The 14,287-nt window shown below is 42.3% G+C and overlaps 5 protein-coding genes across 5 annotated transcripts; 2 read left to right on the top strand and 3 right to left on the bottom strand.

The window, feature by feature from the left end:
- Positions 1 to 1,713: 1,713 nt before the first annotated feature.
- Positions 1,714 to 2,025, bottom strand: LOC309563120 (histone H4; the record flags this gene model as incomplete). Its single annotated transcript, XM_082267435.1, has 1 exon — positions 1,714 to 2,025. One exon carries the CDS (start codon positions 2,023 to 2,025, stop codon positions 1,714 to 1,716), a length of 312 nt encoding a protein of 103 aa, XP_082123561.1.
- Positions 2,026 to 6,108: 4,083 nt separating this feature from the next.
- On the top strand, positions 6,109 to 6,765 carry LOC309563095 (uncharacterized protein; the record flags this gene model as incomplete). Its single annotated transcript, XM_082267410.1, has 1 exon — positions 6,109 to 6,765. The coding sequence occupies one exon, from the start codon at positions 6,109 to 6,111 to the stop codon at positions 6,763 to 6,765; it is 657 nt and encodes a 218-aa protein (XP_082123536.1).
- Positions 6,766 to 7,683: 918 nt separating this feature from the next.
- Positions 7,684 to 8,094, bottom strand: LOC309563103 (histone H3.2; the record flags this gene model as incomplete). The annotated part of the gene is made up of 1 exon (XM_082267418.1): positions 7,684 to 8,094. The coding sequence occupies one exon, from the start codon at positions 8,092 to 8,094 to the stop codon at positions 7,684 to 7,686; it is 411 nt and encodes a 136-aa protein (XP_082123544.1).
- Positions 8,095 to 11,257: 3,163 nt separating this feature from the next.
- LOC309563117 (histone H2B 1.1) lies at positions 11,258 to 11,638 on the bottom strand (the record flags this gene model as incomplete). The annotated part of the gene is made up of 1 exon (XM_082267432.1): positions 11,258 to 11,638. One exon carries the CDS (start codon positions 11,636 to 11,638, stop codon positions 11,258 to 11,260), a length of 381 nt encoding a protein of 126 aa, XP_082123558.1.
- A 324-nt stretch (positions 11,639 to 11,962) lies between these two features.
- On the top strand, positions 11,963 to 12,355 carry LOC309564322 (histone H2A type 1-like; the record flags this gene model as incomplete). The annotated part of the gene is made up of 1 exon (XM_082268950.1): positions 11,963 to 12,355. The coding sequence occupies one exon, from the start codon at positions 11,963 to 11,965 to the stop codon at positions 12,353 to 12,355; it is 393 nt and encodes a 130-aa protein (XP_082125076.1).
- Between the last annotated feature and the right edge of the window lie 1,932 nt (positions 12,356 to 14,287).

The raw sequence follows: 14,287 nt of genomic DNA, 5'->3' as shown, positions 1-14,287 counted from the left end.
CTTCAAACTTCTATAAAGGACTGTGTGCTGTCCGAGGTGATATTGTGATCAGATTTGTATGTAGCTGATACTTTGTACATATTTTGTGTCATTTACCTATCAGGCAGCTTATGGCTTTATCTATGGACATCAATCTGCTGTTGATGATGGAAATAGATACAAATAGGCTGGGCTGATGGAATAAATACAATGTTTCTTTTATCTTGCTTCTTTTTTCTTGTAAGAATGTGTGAGCGCGGCATAAATGTTTATTCAGCTCTGCCACCTTGTGGTGATTCCTGGTAGAACAGTTGGGTATGTGTGCAGTACGAGGCGATGAATTGGGAATGTATAGAGGCAGAAAGTGGAGATGATCTCCGCAATAAATCTAGAATCAGGACGGTTTGATCCATTCCCCACAGTACTTCTCTACTAAATGTCATTATTATTAGTTTCCCACCCAAGAGCCGGACATAATTGGATTTATTTTCTTTATCAAGTAATATTTTATTGTGATAAATTGTATAATTAAAGTGCACTCTACAGGCAAACACTTTGTCTTCTTATCACACTCAGACTTGTAATACAGGTGAGTAGTAATGAGAGGAAATGTGATCACAGAACTTCATTCTCTCTCATCTCTTTTACTTCCAATCTATCTATGCTGATCGTCTACTCACCGCTAAACTCCTCCAACCAAATCCATTCCTCCTACGTCACATCACATTATAATTCATAGTTCAGGACATTATTTACTCTCTTGGCTATTAATAGACCACGCCTATAATGGATCAGAGTTGCTTCTTTTAAATCTCCCGCCGTTATTCGACTGGCCAATAGGAAGATTGAGCCGCATTATCCCGCTAAACTCGACATTGTAGAAGTTCTATTCATAGATTCGCTCATCTTCCTCCAAATCACATCACTTGTGTCGCCTTTCAGGTTCCAAATATTCAATCAATTATTTTCTATTCCCAAACACCTCCATCCTTTAATTCTGCTGAATAATTTCTGGAGATCAGAGATCATTGAATATTAAATACCAAACAAACATCCCCCATCTGAAAAGGAACACAGATCTCAGATCCCCCTTCACACTCCTTGGAAGAAAAATACATTTTATTATGGGAAGAAACCGCCCAGAACTGTGATTGGTGCAATTTTCACATTTTAAAATTTAAATTTCCCGCCGGAATTCTATGGAACGTTCCAATTATCTCAGATAGAATAATCCGACACTAAAATCTGATATCTTTTCCTCCGGGAACATCGATCATCCGTCCTCTGAATTGTCGGGCAGTTTATCTAACCAAGAATAATAAATACGTTAGAAATATTAGGTTCAGTTTCAACATAAACGATATATTCTCCTCACCCAGCAGCCAGCTCGGAAAATCGGCTCCATCACCCGGAGTGCGGACTCTACAATCAACTATAACAATGCATCAACTGCCCAACCAATGTAATTTGTAATATTGTTCTGTTCTTCCATAGCTTTGTTAAACGTAAAACAGATCGAACAATCAGATCGCAGAGTGTATGGGCAGCTAGACATCGCAGCACTCCATTTCTTAGTGAAAAGAAATGAGCGGCAGTTCCTATGGTTACACAATAAATGTGTAGAAATGAGTGTTGGGAGTTGTGAATGATCAGCCCTTTGTGTGAGAAGGTGGGTGGCCCTGAGAAGGACCTTTGTTGTGATGAAGTGGGGTAAGCGGTGGATGTTGGGATTTTTTAACCTCCGAATCCGTAGAGAGTGCGCCCCTGGCGTTTGAGAGCATAGACGACATCCATGGCGGTGACGGTCTTCCTCTTGGCGTGCTCGGTGTAGGTGACGGCATCGCGGATGACATTCTCCAGGAAAACCTTCAGCACTCCGCGGGTCTCCTCATAGATGAGTCCGGAGATGCGCTTGACACCCCCTCTGCGGGCCAAACGTCGGATAGCGGGTTTGGTGATGCCTTGGATGTTGTCCCGGAGCACCTTCCTGTGCCGCTTAGCGCCTCCTTTCCCCAGACCCTTCCCTCCTTTACCGCGACCAGACATGATGATTCTCTGCTACAAAGACAGACTGAGCTCAGCTGTCTGCCCGCCCGCCTTATATACAGCCTGAGCGGACCAGATGGAAACCTTCCTGGGAAAGAGGCGGAGTCACACCATTCATTAAAAAAATAAGACAATTTAATTCATTTATAAGGCACCTAATTATTATATTATATGCCGATACATTAATGCAACAGCAATACATTTCCGGAAGATGCATTTATTCCTTCTTATCATGTATTTCTATTTATAGCTGGAGATTACACGGAGAAAAGGAATCTTTAACACTTCATAACAGAAACACAATCACCAGTTTTAATTGTTCAAAGTAATTTAATATTTATAAAATATTGTTTTGAAAAGGAAACAAGGACACGTTTTCCCGACATCTCACCTTCCTGGGTGTAAGGCTGGGCGGACCTGATGGGAGACATGCTGAGAAGGGGGCGCTGTCAGTCATTTATTACACTGCAGATAATTGCATTTATTTAGAATATTGTAATGAATGGAAACGGATGTAATTTATCAGAAGCGAGATATTTTCTTTATTGATTCATTGTACATTTTTTCTGACATGTCATAATTTGATATATTTATATAAGTTTTTTCTTTCTTCATTTACTAGTTGGAAACATTGTTAACAGTTTGCTGATTTTAAAGTTACAAAGAGGGAGCCGATCAGACATGAAACATTTGTTTCATTGTACATATGTATTTGGCAGTGTCATCATTGCTACATATCTCTACCAGCACTTTCACTTTTTTACTCTAGTTTTAATATGGGGGAAATCTGTAACTGTTACATCTCTGAAAAAGGGAACATTAATTATCGGCCAGTTCCACGATCATATACAGATGTGATGATGAAACGTGTAATACTTTTTATCCCATCATATAGAAAGGTAGAGATCTATGAGAGAAGTCATCTCACTATCATGTTCTCTGTGTAGCAGTGTGTATGTGTGTGTGTGTGTGTGTGGGGGGGGGGGGGGGGTTGGATTCTGCATTCTGAGGACTTGGAATAAAAGAGAACATATGGAAATGTTTTACATTATTCAATCATCTTCACATTCCATTTCTATTCATCTTCTTGATAATAAAGCATTGATGAGATTTCTCGGATAAATGTCTCATCTGATGATCTCAGGTCTCAGTGTCGGATTTGGCGGTATAATAGGGCTGAGTATTTCTCTGTAACGTTCTTCACAATTCAGGCGGCAAATTTAAAAAAGAGCTATGTGAAATCTGGGCCAATTAGAGCCGTGGGCGTTTCCCTCTTAAGCCTCTACTTCATAGAAATCTATTCTGAGATCTTTCTCCGTTTCCCCCCGAGAAAATACTTGTTCAGTAGACTTTTCATTGATCTCTATAGGAAACATTCTCTAGCAGGGCGGATTCTGTATTGTAAAGTAAAAGAAAAGCTTGGAAGAAATGTGACATTTATATTTCTAACGTATTTATTATTCTTGGTTAGATAAACTGTCCGACAATTCAGAGGACCGATGATCGATGTTCCCGGAGGAAGAGATATCAGATTTTAGTGTCTGATTATTCTTTGTGAGATAATTGGAACGTTCCATAGAATTCCGGCGGGAAATCTGAATTTTAGAATGTAAAAATTGCACCAATCACAGTTCTGGACGTTTTCTTCTGATAATAAAATGTATTTTTCGTCCAAGCAGTGTAAAGGAGGATCTGAAATTTTTGTTGCTTTTCAGATGAGGGATGTTTGTTTGGTATTTAATACTGAAAGATCTCTGATCTCCAGAGGATATTCAGCAGAATTAAAGGATGACGGAAAATGAAAACTAACCCCTATAAGGAGATCACATCGTTCCTTATACGATATAAACAATTAGATGATATATATATATATATATATATATATATATATATATATATATATATATATATATATATATATATATATATATTATTCTAATTTGAACAGACAGGTGTCATTATAGCACATTGTCCCCCCACCCGGATCACAATCTTAGGTGTATAAATATACGATCAGATCTCCTAAACATGTATGTCCGGCTCCTTCTTAGGCTCTGGGAAGATCTGTTGGATTTGGAAATAGAAAATAATTGATTCGGATTACTTGGCGCCAGACTTGTGTCAGTAATCATCGAGAATTTAACCGGTTTGGAAGAAATATTTGGAACCTGAAAAGCGACACAAGTGATGTGATTTTGAAGAAGATGAGCAGATCTATGAATAGAACTTCTACAATGTCGAGTTTAGCGGGATAATGCATCTGAATCTTCCTATCGTCCAGAAGGAGCACCTTTACTAATATATACACATTTATAGATGAATCAACATTAGCAGATTAAAAACTTAAAGTGTTAGTAATAAAGGAGCTAAGGAATAAAGGCATCCTCGTAGGGTGGTACTGTAAATGCGAGCATAAAAAGGTGCCACATCCCAAATTGAATAGCAAAATTGATCAGTGAACTCTTATGGCCTGTTTAGGCACCAAACTACACAAAATGTCTTACAAATGATACATTTTATTGCATTTTGTTCTTGAAATAGAAAGAGCAAATAAAATACTTGCGGTATGATACAACCCAAATATTCATAGCCACATGACCTTATATATACAGACCAATAGCTTACATGCCCGTACTTCTTGAATTGTATATTTGTTTGCTCTCTGAGCAATCCAATTTGTATACATGCTATACTTTGAGAATGTATCTTCTCATTTCATTTTTTGTTTCCTTTACATCTTTAAAAAAAAAAAAAAAAAAATCAAATACAAAATTAAAGTAATAATAATAATTTAAAAAAAAAAAAAAAAAAAAAAAGATCACTTAAGACACATACTTTTTTCTTTATTTTAGTTGGAGTGGAAAGGGATAGGACCCCCTGACAGGTTTTTAATTCTGCTTGTGTCCCCATTGAGGGGGGTATTTACCCTCTCTATCTGTCCTGTTTACCATTTTCACTGAGCTTGAAAGTAAAAGAAAATCTCAAATGTTGGGTTATCACCGGAACAGTAGTAGAGTGGAATTCTTTCACACTGGACACTAGTTCTGGTGTGAATCAGGGATCCCCTCACTTTGCAAGGATTTCTTCTCACTCCCCGTTTAGCTATGGGACCAAAGATGGTAAAAATACATTTTTCATGGGGTTTATTATAACCCTCCCTTATTTTATATATTGAAATAAAATGGAAAAATAAATAAAAAATGATTATTATTATTAATAATAATAATAATAATAAAGACGATTAACACCAACCTCTGCCTTACTTACATCCTCTTTTTGCCCCGTGTGAAGGAATGTGTAGATGTTACCTCTGATTCTAGATACAAGGAAACATTCTACCTGAGTAGTCTATATAGCTGTGTAGTAATATGTGCTAATAAAGTTACTCAGAATATCCAGTGACAATATATTTGTAATGATGAGCAGAAAATGATACAAAGATGATGAGAACATGTAATGTTTAATGTACTGACACCTTCGAAATCTCTAACAATCTCTCCCATCACATCACACAGGGATCTGATGTCCCCGGCTGATGTTTTTGTTCCAGGCTCCTTCTACTCAGCTATAGACGAGCAGATTTGTGTGTTGGAGGGAAATGTTTCCTGATCTTCTCTCTTCACTCATGTAATGTGAAGATGATTGTAGTTGGAGATGTGAGAAGATTGATTTCTGATAGGAATGTGTGTAGAAAAGCAGGTAGAAGGAAGAATGAGACACACACTCAGGAGGTTGGAGGTGTTTGCAGCCTCTGTGTTCAGCCTCCTGAGCAGATGATGAGAGCGGTAAGTGAGAGATCGATAAGTGACAGTCCAGTGAGCAGATCGGGTCCCCGATAAAGATCGGCCATCCTTCCATTTCATATTAAAATCGTTTATCTCTCTGACGGGGAAACACAAGAAGAGAGAGAAGATTCTCCAACACTGAAATAAGAATTAGTGGGCGTGTTTAAGGTGTAACCAATAGCAGCGCAGAAGACAAATTCTATATCAACCAATAGCGGCGCAGAACGTCTGTATATAAGGCAGAGCGCCATCCCAGAATGATGTTTCTATTATCTGTTTTAAAAACTCCCTGAGAATCATGACGGAGACTGAGAGCGCCCCAGCCGCCGCTCCTCCAGCGGAGCCCGCCGCCAAGAAGAAGGCGACTAAGAAGGCGACAGCCGGAGGAGGGAAGAAAGGCAGCAAGAAGCCGTCCGGTCCCAGCGTGTCCGATCTCATCGTCACAGCCGTGGCCGCTTCCAAGGAGCGCAGCGGGGTCTCCCTGGCCGCCCTCAAGAAGCTCCTGGCCGCCGGAGGATACGATGTGGAGAAGAACAACAGCCGTCTGAAGATCGCCGTCAGGGCGCTGGTGACCAAGGGGAACCTCGTCCAGGTGAAAGGACATGGAGCCTCCGGATCCTTCAAGATCAACAAGAAGCAGCAAGAGGGCGACAAGGCCAAGAAAACCGCCAAGAAGCCATTGGCTGCTGCTAAGAAGCCGGCCAAGTCCCCCAAGAAACCGGCGGCCAAATCACCCAAGAAGCCGGCGAAGTCCCCTAAGAAGAAGGCGGCCAGCAAAGCGGCCAAGAGCCCCAAAAAACCGGCAAAGGCTGCAGCTGCCAAGAAGGCGACAAAGAGCCCCAAGAAGCCCAAAGCTGCAGCCAAACCGAAAAAAGCCGCCAAGAGTCCGGCTAAGAAGGCGGCCAAAGCCAAGACAGCAGCCAAGCCCAAGAAGGCCGCTCCGAAGAAGAAATAAATCCCAGCAGCCGGAGATCTCCATCTACACCCCCCAAAGGCTCTTCTCAGAGCCACCCACCTCCTCCTAACAGAGCTACACATACCTACCTACACCCCACCTCCTAACAGCTACACCTACCTACACCCATCTCCTCCTATCAGAGCTACACCTACCTACACCCATCTCCTCCTATCAGAGCTACACCTACCTACACCCATCTCCTCCTAACAGAGCTACACTTACCTCCTCCTAACAGAGCCACACATGATATTTCAGTATGTAATGCGGCCATTATGAACGTTCTAAGAAGAATCATTGTAATGATCGTGAGATCTCATCCTCCTCTATGGGCTGATCGATCCTCAGATCTCTAAGCACTATTCCTAGCGATTCTGTTTGGAATAAGAAATGACGTTTCTAGAAAATACAAGAATGTGTCTCCTGAGAGAATCCAAACATTGTTCAATCTGTTCCTAGGAAGTGATTTGTTTTACCGTTAAATATTGTCCCAATGTATCTCTTAGGGAAGATATTGAGGAAGTGTGAATTGTTACTCTGTAATTGTTAGTAATGTTACAGATGAGTTCCATTGTATTTAGGGGACAATAAATCGGTAAAAGGATCTCCTTTATAGATGAGAAATGTGAATTTCTCTGGGATCGGTTTAGAAATGTTACAGATGAGATTTACTTCCACACTGAGGATCGGAGCGGAGAGAAAAGAGAAATGCAGTGAAGCTGATGGCCGGGAAAGTGTAGAAATGTAGTAGCGGGGATTGGCAGCATGTAGTAGGGGTGTAGAAATGTAGTAGCGGGGATTGGCAGCATGTAGTAGGGGTGATGAGGTAGTATGGAGCTCTCTGTGAAGAGGATGTGGTGGCTCTGAAAAGAGCCTTTGTGCTTTGTAGAGATAGTATGGAGGGAGATAAGAATGTATTTAGGCCCTCTCTCCGCGGATGCGGCGTGCCAGCTGTATGTCTTTGGGCATGATGGTGACCCTCTTGGCGTGGATGGCGCAGAGGTTGGTGTCCTCGAAGAGTCCTACGAGATAAGCCTCGGAGGCTTCCTGCAGAGCCATGACGGCGGAGCTCTGGAAGCGCAGGTCGGTCTTGAAGTCCTGGGCGATCTCTCGGACGAGGCGCTGGAAGGGCAACTTGCGGATGAGCAGCTCGGTGGATTTCTGGTAGCGGCGGATCTCCCGGAGAGCCACGGTGCCGGGCCTGTAGCGGTGAGGCTTCTTGACTCCGCCGGTAGCCGGGGCGCTCTTGCGGGCGGCTTTGGTGGCCAGCTGCTTGCGGGGAGCCTTCCCTCCGGTGGACTTACGAGCGGTCTGCTTGGTTCTTGCCATGGCGGAAAAACTCTTCTAATCTCCAGACGGAACAGAAGTGTGAGAATACGGGCTGTGCGGCGTCTATTTATACAGACCGCGCTCCGCGTTTATTGGTTAGTGCTGACCACGCCTTCTTAGGTTTAATTGGACTATTTCTTAGAGCTCTAATCAGCCAATGACTGAGTTGTGTGATTCAGCTTTCAGTAGGGCGGGGCTTTCCCAGCAAGAGGTCACATGGGGCAGATTAACCCGAACCTGCCCGGAAAGCTGTGCGCGCCATTCCTGAAATAGGAGACATTAGAAATATTGTGAAGATGAAATGCTTTGTGAAATCCACTAAAGGACAATTTTACTATAAACTGCCCAGGAAGGATCATCGGGAAATGTTTTATTGAATCGGAAATAATTTCTGGCTTTATAAAGTCGTTTTTTTCTTAGTGATCAGTAAGGTGTCAGAGTTTAGATTTGATTTTCAGGTAAAATCTCTAATGAAGGTTTCTATGAAACGTGTAATACTTCCTATCCCATCATATAGAAAGGTAGAGTTCTATGAGAAAAGTCATCTCACTATCATGTTCTGTATGTAGCAATGGGGGAGGGGATTCTGCATTCTGAGGACTTGGAATAAAAGAGAAGATATGGAAATGTTTTACATTATTCAATCATCTTCACATTCCATTTCTATTCATCTTCTTGATAATAAAGAATTGATGAGATTTCTCGGTTAAATGTCTCATCTGATGATCTCAGGTTTCAGTGTCGGATTTGGCGGTATAATAGGGCTGATTATTTCTCTGTAACGTTCTTTACAATTCAGGCGGCAAATTTAAAAAGGAGCAATTTGAAATCTGAGCCAATCACAGCTGTGGGCGTTTCCTTCTTCAGTCAATAATGTCTTTCTTATAAGGATTTTAAAGAAATGCATTCTGAAATCGTTAATCGTCCCCCCCCCCCCCAAAAAAAAAAAAAAATACTTGTTCAGTAGACTTTTCATTAATTTCTATAGGAAACCTTCTCTAGCAGGGCGAATTCTGGATTGTGAAGTAAAAGAAAAGACTGGAAGAAATGAACATTTATATTTCTAACGTATTTATTATTCTTGGTTAGATAAACTGCCCGACAATTCAGAGGACGGTTGATCGATGTTCCCGAAGGAAGAGATGTCAAATTTTAGTGTCGGATTATTCTATTTGAGATAATTGCAACGTTCCATAGAATTACGGCGGGAAATTTGAATTATATAATGTGAAAATTTCACCAATCACAGTTCTCTGTCTCTAATTCTGCTGAATATCTTCTGGAGATCAAAGGATGGAGGGAAATGTCAGCCAGTCCCTGTAAGGAGATCACATCCTTCCTTCACATTAAATACGATATAAACAAATATAATAACTAAATAAATATATAGCACGTTGTTCCCTCAGCCGGGTCACAATCTTAGGTGAGGAAATCTACAATCAGATCTCCTAAACATCTATATGCCGCACTCACACATTCTTACAATAAAACATCCTCCACAATCTCCCGCCTTACATTGTTACTTTATCTCAAATCACACGTTGGGAAGATCGCGGAGCTTTTATCCCACAACACAATGGAGGAGAGAAGCAAGAGAAACGATACATTGTATCTATTCAATCAGCCCAGCCAAATCTTTGTCTATTTGTATCTATTTCCATCACCAACAGCAGATCGATGTCCATAGATAAAGCCATAAGCTGCCTGATAGGTAAATGACACAAAATATGTACAAAGTATCAGCTACATACAAATCTGATCACAATATCACCTCAGACAGCACACAGTCCTTTATAAAAGTTAGAAATAGAAAAATGTTCCTACGTCATTCCACATGTTTAACACAATTACTAATATCTACACATTTATAGATGAATCATCATTAGCAGATTAAAAACTTAAAGTGTTAGTAATAAAGGAGCTAGGGAATAAAGGCCTCCTCACAGGGTGGTGCTGTGAATGCGAGCATAAAAAGGTGCCACATCCCAAATATAATAGTAAATTGATCAGTGAACTCTTATGGACTTTTTAGGCACCAAACTACACAAAATGTTTTAAAAATTATACCTGTTGTTACATTTTGTTCTTAAAACTAGTGATCGACCGTTATAGTTTTTTTTTTTTTTTTTTTTTTTTATTGCCGATACCGATAGTTTGGTCATCGCATATCGGTAAATATCAACCGATATTTTCGTACATTAAAATAAATAAAAAAAAAAATATATATATATATATATATATATATATACATATATGTTTTATTATTATTTTTTTTACAGGTACTCTTGTGGAGGGATCTGGGGGTCTAAAAGACCCCAAACCCCTCCTCTGCGCTTGGAAACATTCAAAACGCCACGTTTGGCTGTTTTATATGCTGTAATTTATTAGAATTTTGCGCAGAATGTGGGGAAGTCCCCTCCCCCTCCTTGTAATGGCAGGCTGTCCAATGACTTCATTGGAGAATTGTCTTCTTCTATAAAGGACTGTGTGCTGTCCGAGGTGATATTGTGATCAGATTTTTGTGTAGCTGATACTTTGTACATATTTTGTGTCATTTACCTATCAGGTAGCTTATGGCTTTATCTATGGACATCGATTTGCTGTTGGTGATGGAAATATATACAAATAGACAAAGATTTGGCTGGGCTGATTGAATAGATAAATGTTTCATTTTTCTTGTTTCTCTCCCCCATTGTGTTGTGGGATAAAAGCTCCGCGATCTTCCCAACGTGTGATTTGAGATAAAGTAACAATGTAAGGCGGAGGATGTTTTATTGTAAGAATGTGTGAGTTCGGCATATACATGTTTATTCAGCTCTGCCGCCTTGTGGTGATTCCTGGTAGAACAGTCGGGTGTGTGTGCATTACGAGGCGATGAATAGGGAATGTATAGAGGCAGAAAGTGGAGATAGATCTCCACAATAAATCTAGAATCAGGATGGGAATAGAAGGAAGGTTCGATCCACTCCCCTCCCAGTCTAGGCGATCTACAGTACTTATCTAAAGATAATTTAAAGAGAAAAGTTTTCTATTTTCTAAAAATTAATTAACTTCCTTAATGACAAAACACATAAAGATCGGAGTAGAGCTCTGCTGTGATGTCTGTGGGTGGCTCTTAGAAGAGCCTTTGTGTGTTGTTGGGGTGATGGATGGGGGAAGGGTATTACTTGGCGCTGGTGTACTTGGTGACGGCCTTGGTGCCCTCGGAGACGGCGTGCTTGGCCAGCTCTCCGGGCAGGAGGAGGCGGACAGCCGTCTGTATCTCCCGGGAGGTGATGGTGGAGCGCTTGTTGTAATGAGCCAGGCGGGAAGCTTCGCCGGCGATGCGCTCGAAGATGTCATTGACGAAGGAGTTCATGATGCTCATGGCCTTGGAGGAGATGCCGGTGTCGGGGTGGACCTGCTTGAGCACCTTGTAGACGTAGATGGCATAACTCTCCTTCCTGCTCTTCCTCCGCTTCTTGCCGTCCTTCTTCTGGCTCTTGGTCACGGCTTTCTTGGAGCCCTTCTTGGGCGCCGGGGCGGACTTGGCTGGTTCAGGCATGATCAAGGATAAGAATGTTTTCTCCGCTCTGAGAAGAGAAAGTGTACTGGCGCCGCCCTCATGTGCTGCTTATATAGGCGGTCCTATGCAAATGAGCCTCCTCCCTCCTCACTCTTCTATTGGAGGACTCAGCCATGTGATGGGGAGTGACGTCATGCTTTCCTACCTCTTTTACCGATTGGTCTAGATACAAACCTAGAGGTTATTGGCTGGCTTCAAACGTGGCCAATCACAGGGCGAGACGTCATATCATTCAGAGTATAACAGGAAAGGGAGCGGCTCCAGCCATTCACATCTCTTTGAGAACTCCATTATCACAGAATCATGTCTGGCCGCGGTAAACAAGGAGGAAAGGTTCGGGCTAAGGCCAAGACCCGATCGTCCCGGGCTGGTCTGCAGTTCCCAGTCGGTCGTGTTCACCGCCTGCTCAGGAAGGGTAACTATGCCGAGCGGGTCGGGGCCGGAGCTCCCGTCTATCTGGCCGCTGTTCTCGAGTATCTCACCGCTGAAATCCTCGAGCTGGCCGGCAACGCCGCCCGCGACAACAAGAAGACCCGCATCATCCCCCGACACCTCCAGCTCGCCGTCCGCAACGACGAGGAGCTCAACAAGCTGCTCGGGGGCGTCACCATCGCCCAGGGAGGAGTCCTGCCCAACATCCAGGCCGTGCTGCTGCCCAAGAAGACCGAGAGCCACAAGGCCGCCAAGACCAAGTAATCCCCAACTCCTCTTCCTCACCAAACACAAAGGCTCTTCTCAGAGCCACCCACAACTACATACAAAGAGCCTCATACCTCATTCTGTGTCTTACAACAAATCACATCTATCACTCAGTAGGAAAAGTTTTTCATTCCTACAAATACCTCTAAAAAGCAAACAACTTGCTTATTAACCCTTCTAATACCGGGGACTTGTAGTGAGAACATTTCCTACATCTAAAGAGAGCCTTCCACTCATTATTGGAGAATCTCCTTTCTAAAGTTCTCATCTCCCTCCAGGAACTCCTCGTCATTCCCCATCCTTTATTCCTGCTGAATGGATTCTACAAATCAGCAATTACCAAACAAAACATCTTCCCAAGGATCTCCAATATCATCCAAGTCAGGATTCTCCTGTAAAGGAAGAAAAAACGTTCAGAACTGTGATTGGCTCAAATTTCCCGCAGGAATAGCATGGAAAGTTACAATCCTCCCTGATTGGCTGATCTGACATAAAATCTCCCTTCCGGGGAAAATTCATCAACGGTCACCCTCTGCTTCCAGGCAGTTTTATAAGCATTGAAATGTTACATTGTTTTAGGGTTTGATTTTACTACAGAATCCTCAGCCATTACTGGCGGATGAAAGGAACGCCCACAGCTCTGATTGGCTCAGATTTTAAATTTGCCCGCCTGAATTGTGGAGAACGTTACAGAGAAATAATCAGCCCTATTATACCGCCAAATCCGACATTTATCCGAGAAATATCAACACTTCATAGTTTTATTTTCACCGCTTAGTGAGGAATGACTACAAATGGAATCTGAAGATGAAAGAAAAGAGAACATATGAAAATGTTTTACATTATTTAAAGTCCTCAGAATCCCCCTCCCCCACACACAACATGAGAGGACTTCTCTCATAGATCTCTACCTTTCTATATGATGGGAAATAAAGGATTGCATGTTTCATTATCAGATCTGTGTAGAACTATATCTCCCCTCTGCCTGATATACAATTTGTACATATAGCAGATGCACAGATTTCTTCTTCCTGTATTACAATCGGAATGTTCACAAAAATTCCATCTTTGAAACATTCTATTTCTAGAATCATCTCAGTATTAGTGATCTCCATTCTTTTCATAATGAAATATACATTTTTAGGTTCAGTTCCAGGATAAACTATGATCTATTCTCCTGACTCAGCAATCGGCTCCACCACCCTGAGTGCTGACTGTACAATCTCCTATAGATCTACTGACCGCCCAATAAGATTCCACATATAATATTGTCCTGTTCTAACATCTATTGTTCAATCTGCTTTATGTTTAGCAGAGTGTATGGGCAGCCAGACATCGCTCCATTCAATTTCTTACTGAAACAATTAGCGGAAGTTCTTATTGTTACACGATAAATATATAGAAATTACATTTCTGAGTTATGAATCATCATCAGCCCTTTGTGTGAGAAGGTGGGTGGCCCTGAGAAGGACCTTTGTTGGGGTGAAGTGGGGTAAGCGGTGGGTGTCAGGGTTTAGCCTCCGAATCCGTAGAGAGTGCGGCCCTGGCGTTTTAGGGCATAGACGACATCCATGGCGGTGACGGTCTTCCTCTTGGCGTGCTCGGTGTAGGTGACGGCATCGCGGATGACATTCTCCAGGAAGACTTTGAGCACTCCGCGGGTCTCCTCATAGATGAGTCCGGAGATGCGCTTGACACCCCCTCTGCGGGCCAAACGTCGGATGGCGGGTTTGGTGATGCCCTGGATGTTGTCCCGGAGCACCTTCCTGTGGCGCTTAGCGCCTCCTTTCCCCAGACCCTTTCCTCCTTTACCGCGCCCAGACATGATGATTCTCTGCTACAAAGACAGACTGAGATCAGCTGTCTGCCCGCCCTCCTTATATACAGCCTGAGCGGACCAGATGGAAACCTTCCTGCGAAAGAGGCGGA

This window comes from Pelophylax lessonae (assembly GCF_965119305.1).
Source record: "Pelophylax lessonae genome assembly, chromosome: 9".
Lineage (NCBI taxonomy): Eukaryota > Metazoa > Chordata > Amphibia > Anura > Ranidae > Pelophylax > Pelophylax lessonae.
The sequence above is the reverse complement of the archived record's forward strand: the minus strand, read 5'-3'. Positions and strand labels throughout refer to the sequence as shown.